This window comes from Mchenga conophoros, linkage group LG19 (genome assembly GCF_057382185.1).
Source record: "Mchenga conophoros isolate Kocher_MC1m ecotype Shallow Benthic linkage group LG19, M_conophoros_male_GT1.1, whole genome shotgun sequence".
In the NCBI taxonomy this organism is placed as follows: Eukaryota; Metazoa; Chordata; class Actinopteri; order Cichliformes; family Cichlidae; genus Mchenga; species Mchenga conophoros.
The window spans coordinates 1,977,312-1,986,171 of record NC_140544.1 but is presented as its reverse complement, the minus strand read 5'-3'; the positions used below and the strand labels follow the sequence as shown (position 1 = coordinate 1,986,171).

The 8,860-nt window shown below is 39.3% G+C and overlaps 1 protein-coding gene across 1 annotated transcript; it reads left to right on the top strand.

Annotated features, from left to right (window-relative positions):
* The first annotated feature begins 2,989 nt into the window (after window positions 1–2,989).
* Window positions 2,990–8,603, top strand: LOC146551445 (gap junction alpha-10 protein-like). Its single transcript, XM_085258401.1, has 3 exons — window positions 2,990–3,177; window positions 4,780–6,247; window positions 6,965–8,603. Exons 2-3 carry the CDS (start codon window positions 4,817–4,819, stop codon window positions 7,001–7,003), a joined length of 1,470 nt encoding a protein of 489 aa, XP_085114527.1. The 5' UTR covers window positions 2,990–3,177; window positions 4,780–4,816; the 3' UTR covers window positions 7,004–8,603.
* The last annotated feature ends 257 nt before the right edge of the window (window positions 8,604–8,860 follow it).

Sequence of the window (8,860 nt, the reverse complement as noted above, 5' to 3'; positions counted from 1 at the left end):
GAGGGCTCATAAATACATAGAGGGCACACAGGGGGAAGAGAGAGCACGGGGAGAACTTAGACATAATGGGCAGGGGAAGCATGGAATAAAATACAAACATACAAGGAAACTAAGAACACTGGGCCAACATGGCCCAGGACCATGACAGAAAGTTGATAAAATAAATTACAAATGTTGTATTGTTCGATACATATGCGTACCGAACCGAACCCTACTAACTGGATACTATAGCTCCTCTGAAAAGAAAGCCTCAAATCAGAAGTATTTGACTTTTTGCACCTTAAAACAGATAACTGGTGTCCTTGAAAAGAAATGGCGCCTGACTAATTTAGAAGATCATCATTATTGTTGCACATAGTATAGAGGAAAAAATAGTTCCACTATTTAAAAAAAAGCCCTCTGTGATGCTATATAAAGAAATCAGAAGCCAAGGATTCCTTCAGTAATTACTTCCTCTTTTAGACCCCATTCCTACAAGACTGCTCAAAGAAGTCCTGCCATTAATTAATGCTTCAATCTAAAATATGATCATTCTATCTCTATTGATAGGCTACGTAACACGGGAGTTTCAGTCAGGTTTCAGAGCTCATCACAGCACAGAAACAGCTTTAGTGAAGGTTACAAATGATCTTCTTATGGCCTCTGACAGTGGACTCATTGGCGTTTGTTACTTTTGACTATTTTATTACAGCAATTAGAGCACGCTGTAGATATTAAACATACTGTGCTGTATTGGTTTGAATCTATCTGTCTATCTAACAGACTCCAATTTGTTCATGTAAATGGAGAGACCTCTTCACACACTGAGGTTAATTTTGGAGTTCCACAGGGCTTCGTGCTAGGGCCAGTTCTGTTTGCATTATACATGCTTCCCTTAGGCAGTGTCATTAAAAGCCACAGCATAAATTTTCACTGCTATGCAGATGACACCAATCTTTATTTATCCATGAAGCCACATAACAGATATATATATATATTTACACCACAGGAATGTCTTAAAGTCAGAAACACTTGGATGACCTCTAATTTTCTGCGTCTGAATTGAGATAATCCTTAAAAGTCTTAGAAATATGGTATCTAACCAGATGCTTAATCTGCATGGCATTACCTTGGCCTCCAGTAACATTGTGAGGAACCTTGTAGTTGTTTTGGACCAGGATATATCCTTCAAAGTGTATATTAAAAAATGATGACAGATGGCCACAACTCTGTGAGCCTGGTTCTGGTGGAGGTTTCTTCCTGTTAAAAGGGAGTTTTTCCTTCCCACTGTCACCAAAAACCTGTTCATAGGGGTCATCTGACTTTTCTCTGTTTTCTCTGTGTATTGTAGGGTCTTTACCCTACAATATAAAGTACCTTAAGGCAACTGTTGTGAGTTGGTGCTTTATAAATAAAATTGAATTGAATAGCTTGCTTCATGACCACTTTCCTGACTGCTGATAGTGCATCGCAAAAACAGAAACACACACTGGGTATGTTGTACTCATGTCATAGTATATGTCCCTAAATGTGGGTGTTTTTACACAAAGTGTCATTGCTTAGACAAAGTCCCACCCTTGCAGCTCAGATGTTAGTCAGGCAGTTGGGTGTAGCTCCTCATAAAGCTTGCATTTGTTGTGTAACACAGTGATCCTGGTGTGACATCTAGCATTTGGCCTCAGTGGCCACAGCAGTAGCTTCTGAAGGGAAAATCAAATCAATGCTTCATTGACTCTGTCAGAAAGTGATGGAAACCTAATTAAAGGCCCTACAGGCAAAGCTGGTCATTTTATGCAGGCAAGCAGTAGGGCTCTAAAATCAAGCTAGTAATATGCACTATTACTGCGATCTGTGTTCTATGGGAGGGAATCTGTAAGCACAAACATGTATGAGAGACAGTTAAATGTTAATTGTCAGGGGAAGTATAGAAACCTTTCAATTTCATTTTTTGCTGTGGAGTTTTCAAAAAGCTGCAGAATGTTTGTTTGCTACAACTTTTCAAATGTCCACATAACTGACTAAAGAATTCATCACAACATGAAACAAATATGCGATATATGAGAATGTTTCTGCAGCAGCTCAAGTCAGGAGACTGCAAAGACACTATACCTGTCCATTTTGCAGAGACCCTTCAGTCACAAGATAATAAACCAAATAAGAATGTGAGTCATTTACTCAAAAAAGTCAGCTGGTACAACATACCTTAGCCCTTGTTGGAGATTTAAAGCACCTCTGCAGTTGCTTCACTTCAGACACTGAAGCTGGGCATCCCCATTTTTATATTGTCTATGTAATTGTGTTTTTCATAATCACTATGTGTAACACGACATACTAGTCCTATTGCACACTGCATTGACAGTGTGAGATCAGTGTTTTAATATCATCGTGACATGAATGCAAAAACATGTGCTCACTGACTGGATCTGTGGGAAATCGTTCAATAGTTAAAATATCATCTAAGCTAAATGTTTAAGTATTTTTAGAAGAAATAGAATACACTGTCAAAATAGGAGTGTCAGTGTGTTTTTGGCCAAAGTCATGAATATTCTTTCATTACCTTCATGTGAGAGTTTACAATAAGCCTGTATGCACTTTGTTGGATTGAATTTACGCAGCAGGGTTTGTAATGTATCTAATCACATGCATAAGACAACTCCTAAAATATAAGTTGTTTACACTGAGGCAGGTAGGACATAAACCATAAAACCACAGTCTCTACATTAGATGAGTGAACTTTTAACTTTGACATTAAGATGTCCATGCTGGCTCAGTTATCTTTAGGTTGAGTATACCAGAAGCAGGCCCTGTGCGAAAGACCAGCCATAAACATAAACATAAACTCTCTCCACATGGAAGAATTATATTGAATGCACTGTTTGGAGTTGGAACTGTTGGCGTGGGAGAAAGGAGTAGGGTGGGGGCAATGTCCCGTCGAGAGGCAATCAATGCTTACATCCTGTGAACTCTGCATGTAACACGGGAAAGCACTCACAACAAACAAGCAGCCAGAAAACGCACAGCCATATAGAACCAAAGAGAGAGGAGAGTTCTGGGATGTGGACTGGAGTTTTGGATGGGCACAAAAGAACCTCTAGATAGCTCAATGGGGTAGCCGTACAGACCCATTTGGTTCCCAGGATAAACATAAACACAATGAAGTGCATCAAGAGGCCAAGAGGGAAGCCATACCAGTGACATGTAAGTGCTTCTGAAATGGTTGATGCGTTGAAACGAAAAGATCTGTTATGTCATCCTCTCCAATGAGGCCCTGAATGACTCGCGTAAGCTAGTTTTCTCAAACGACCAAATTAGTCTTCCCATATGGAAAATAAAGAAAGAAACTTTAGTAAATGTTTATGTTTAATATATGTATTGTGTGTGTTGTAAGACCTATATTCTTTATACTGTGATTTACCTTAAAATGTCACCTATTTGATTTTCTCAGGCTACATAATTATAAGAACAGGGATGATATAACATAAATTAAAAAACCTATTATTGGATTGAATGGGAAACATTTTTTCACTCATTGTATGTACTTAAAGTTTTGCATTTTGTTGTGGTTATTGTAAAGCAACAGAACATTTTTCCAACTGAATTTATGACTTTGTAAATAATAACACAAGAGCATTTAGTTTGCGTATCTACAGACACTAACATCCAGTGTATAGTATGCATTTCTATTGCCAGTCCCTTTTTTTCTCAGGCCTTGAAGCAAACCAGGTATGGTTTAAAGAATAAAATCATTGGCTCAAAGTCATCTTGCTTTCAAACAGCCCTAGACTCTTGTGTGAATTTCTATGAGGATAATGATAATGTTAGTGGAAATGGACTGCATTTATATAGAACTTTTCAAGTCTTACCAACCATTTAAAGTGCAACATGCAACATTAAACAATATATTCATACACACACATATATATATAACCATATATTCAACTTTTGTCTACCTTTCATCCATGCTCAATTTAGAATCCCATTTGACCTAACATACATATCTTTGGATTGTGGTAGGAAGCTGGAACACCCAGAAGAAAACTGCGCAAGCTAGTCATGGGTCTCCTCACATTCCTTATTTTTTTTATGCTTATTTACGTTAACTATAAAGCTGCTGTGTTATAAAACAGCAAAGTCCCACTGTATCTTCTCTTAGCTCTTCACCCCACATTTGATGCAGTTTTGTTACCGTTTCTTTTTAGTTTATTGCTGAATTTGTACACAAACAGGTCAAAATTATATCAGCTGGGTTCATAGGCTGGAATCTTGGTTGTGCGTTGTCCTGCATATAAGGGCATTGATGTGCATGCTCTGCAGGGCAAAATCTGTGCAGAAAAGTGTGCAGGCCATTGTTTGTTTGCAACCATTCTGTCTTCTTGTGTTTTTTGTATTTTTGGCGCTATTTTAATGATTATCAGAAAATACAGTAATCACATTGGTATCTATAGAATTGTCATAAATAGTAGAATCTGTTGATACAATGAACAATATTTAAAAGTTAATTTAAAAGTTAATATTTAAAAGTTAACTGTGCATGGTTCTAGCCAACATGCACAGCGGCATGGTGATTAGCACTGTTTCCTCACAGCATGAAGGTCCTGAGTTCAATTCTGCCATCAGGCCCGCGTCTTTCTGTGTGGAGTTTGCATCGGGTACTCCAACTTCCTCCCACAGTCCAAAGACATGTAGTTAGTGGGGATAGATTTACTGTAAACTTGGATTTGTGGTAGAGAATGGATGGATATTAAAATGTATTGTGTTTTGTGTGATAATGGGTTGTGTTTGCATGCTGTATCTCCACAGTTTGAGTATGTGACAGTGACATGGTGAGAAGCTGACCATGGGTGACTGGAACCTGCTGGGCAGCATCCTAGAAGAGGTCCATATACATTCCACCATTGTGGGAAAGATCTGGCTTACTATACTCTTCATCTTTCGCATGCTTATTCTGGGAGCAGCTGCTGAGGATGTATGGGATGATGAGCAGTCAGAGTTTGTCTGCAATACTGACCAACCAGGCTGTAAGGCAGTCTGCTACGATCGTGCTTTCCCCATTTCCCTAATTCGCTTCTGGGTCTTGCAAGTGATTTTTGTGTCTGCGCCTTCACTCGTCTACATGGGCCATGCTCTTTACTGCATTCGTTCATTGGAGAAGGAACGTCACCGACGACGGGCCCAGCTAAAGGAGGAGCTTGATGAGGCTGAGTTGGCGTTGGATGAACAAAAGCGGGTGGAAAGAGAGCTGAGGAGATTGGAAGAGCAGAGGAAAGTGAAGAAGGCACCTCTGAGAGGCTCTCTATTGAGAACATACATCATCCATATCCTTACACGCTCCGTGGTGGAGATCTGCTTCATCCTGGGCCAGTATATACTATATGGTGTCCAGCTGGAGCCTCTCTATAAGTGTGAGAGACTGCCTTGCCCCAACAGCGTAGACTGTTACATCTCTAGGCCCACAGAGAAGACGATATTTATGGCCTTCATGATTGCCATCGCTGGTGTCTCACTTTTCCTAAACATTCTAGAAATATCCCACTTAGGTATCAGGAAAATCAAACAGGTGTTGTATGCAGAGAGGTACACAGAAGATGACAGTTTGATTTACAAGTCCAAGAGGAAGTCATCCCTACCACATCTCTGTGTAACAAGCAATGTATCACCTCACGATGGGCCTTTAACTCAAACCTTCAAAGTGATTCCAGGGGCGGACCTGAAACCGAGTCGTTACAACAGTGGGCTCAAAGCCAATCAGGACGCACCAAGACACAACAGCTTGGCTCATGTGGGGCACAGTCAAACCATCTATATCTATCCCCAAGCAAGGAATCCACCCACGTCTGCCCTGAGCTGTGCAATCCAAGCTCCCCAAACTAGTGAGGGTTCAGAGGTCCCCACAAACCTGGACCTCAGTCAAGCCTGGATCCCTGTCATGTCCACTGCAGATGGGACTCAAACAAGCCACAAGGACATTCATGAGGAAGACCATCCTCACCCCAGCCATTTGGAAGCTCTGCTGGCCAGTAGCAACGTCAGGCCCAGAGCTATTCCAAATCTTAATGAAAATGAAAGAAGGGAGTCAGTGGGGAGCGAGTTCCTGATCCCCAACACTCGGAAGACTAGCTTTATGATCAGGCCGCCATCTGAGAGCTTGTCGTCCATGACTGGCTCCACAAGTCCCTCCTTACATACATCAGAAGAGTCAGATGAACTGGGGTCCTTGCAGGGAGACATGCCGATGATGCCACCAGCCGGAGGCCGAAGAATGTCAATGGCAAGTAAACAGCAGTCTCATGTGCCTAAATAACAGAACACAATTGTCCAGAAAGTTGACCTCAGCTATTCAAAGTCTAAATTAGACTGTACAGTACTATAATTATATACACACAGAACTGTATGTGTAATTGTAGATACTCTACTTGTGAATCTAGCTAAGGCCCAGTACTATCGATTCAGTATTCTGTGGAAATAATGATTAGAATTCCAAATTCCCCTAAATTATTAGAGATAAAGGCATTAAATGGCTTCTCATTTGTTTGACCTCTTGTCAGAAATTTAAGGACAAATCAGAGTTACAGAGTTGGCAAGTAATTATTTCACTATAATTTTAATTGAAAAGCTCAAAATGTCAGTCCTAATGAAATATTCAAAATTGGAACATATTGTATTTTTATTTTATAAGACAAATTTCATGCATGGTTTGCCAATGTTTAATTGTTCTGAAATTAAGAGTAATTAGAATAGATTAGAAATTAAGCATATATGTTAAGCACACATGCTTTAACAGATTTTTAAATAACACTGCATTAACCTTAAGATCCCATGTCTAACTAAACTGGTTGGTCCAAAGCTGCATAGTAGCCCTGACACAAATAAAATAAGTTTTATAATAAAAATAATATAATAAGTCATTCATCTTTTTGCTTTTTCTGAATGTGATGAAAATGTGCCAATACATTAAATGTCAGAGTTGTCTTTTTGTCTTTTCCAGAGTATGTTTCTGGATATCTCCTCAATCATGAAGAAGTGAAGAGATAAGGCTAATGTCATGGCTGTAAGAGCTGTTGTCCACAACCCAGCTAGGTCACAAACAAGGGAGAAACTGTATCAATGATCCAGCCATCAACATTGATCCACTCGAGTCACATGTGGCCCAAACCACTCAGCCATGATGAGGCAGCAGACTCAGTGCCAAAGCACCTTACAATGTCTACATGTTCACATTAATAGAAAAGGATTTTTTGAAAATGGACATCTTTCAGTGTGTTGGCCAAATTTTTGATAATTTTTAAGCAAAAAACAAAAAGAATTATTAATCATTGCGCTTAAGAGGATCTGTTTGTTTCTGTAACATGGACTTTATTAACTTAAATACCTTTTCTAAGTCAAAGACTTCATTAGAATGTGTGTGTGAGTGTGTTCTGGTTGCTCCTACCTTGGTGCGGACCAAAATCTGAAAGTTACTGTACTGGTGGGAACCAACAGCCCTCATGGAGACCAAAATCCAGGTCCCCACGGGGTTGAAGGCATTTTTTACACTCAAAATGTGGTTTTAGTGTCAGGGTTACAGTTGGGTTATGATTAGGTTTAGGGTAAGAGTTAGGTTTAGGCATTCATCTTTGATGGTTGGGGTAAGGGTAAGTGAAAACATTATGTCAATGGGATGTCCCCACGAGAATAGCAACCGCAGACGTGTGTGTGTGTAGTGCAGTGCAGTGATTTCATGTGGAGTTATACTTTATATTGTATTAAAATGAAATATTTATTAGCAAAACAAAACAAACAACCCCACAAAAAGCTTTTTTCAACAACTATTTAAACAAAATACACACAAACACACACACACCACTATGGAATTTCCATGCTTTTTATTTTATTTTTCAACAACGATTGCCCAGGCAAAATGTATGTTTTTCTCATATCAAATAACCAAGGCATGGCATTGCACAATAGTTACAAAAAAAAACTAAACACTGGTCATTTGAATATTCAAAGATAAAAAAGAAATGAAAAATACTAAATCTGTTTCTAACAGTCATGTTGCAGGTAAAATGAAAATGTAAAATGTACAAATACTATAAAAAGTTACAAACAATGCCACAGAAGCTGTCTACTTGTCTGTCCTATGGTCTTTACTCATGAAGAGGTATGCTGAAGCATGCAGGTAGATACATGTTAAAAGTGTGTTCAACTGTTTATTTTTGTTAACTTTGTTTTCTTAAAACAACAATTTCACAATCCAAGATTCATTCATTCTGTAAACTGGCTGGATAAAATAGGTAACGCTATTAGTCTGCTATCAGATATCAGATCACTGCAAACTGGAGGCATCTGAAACTTTAATGAATGTCAGAAAACTCTTCCCATATACCCAGTGCTGTGTGCCAAATAAACACTGTCTTCAATTTCCTGGTAATGCTGACAAATTTATCTTTCAAAATATAACATTACATAAAATAATTTAAAGTACAATGATATCATTTTACCATAGTAACTAGGGGTGCAACGATATTCGTATCGATATTGAACCGTTCGATACAGTGCTTTCGGTTCGGTACGCATATGTATCGAACAATACAACATTTGTAATTTATTTTATCAACTTTCCTTCTGACGATGCTGTCTGTGTTGAGCGCTCAGTGAATCTGCGTTCGACTACTCCGCCTAGGCTACACTGTCGAGCGCAGATCCACTGAGCGCTCAACACAGACAGCATCGTCAGAAGGAAGAGCGCAGGGCACCTCCCCCACCCTCATTCAGATCTGGCGTTTGGAACTATTTTGGTTTTCATGTGACGTATGACCCTGAAGGTAAACGAGTCATGGACTAAAGTAAAACAGTATGTTGGATGTGCCATGCAATGCTCAATTACATGGGTGGGAACTAG

Coding starts and splice junctions, on each gene's coding strand:
- LOC146551445 (XM_085258401.1), top strand. CDS start 4,817: ATGGGTGACTGGAACCTGCTGGGCAGCATCCTAGAAGAGGTCCATATA. Junction 6,248..6,964: donor GAGGCCGAAGAATGTCAATG/GCAAGTAAACAG, acceptor TGTCTTTTCCAG/AGTATGTTTCTGGATATCTC.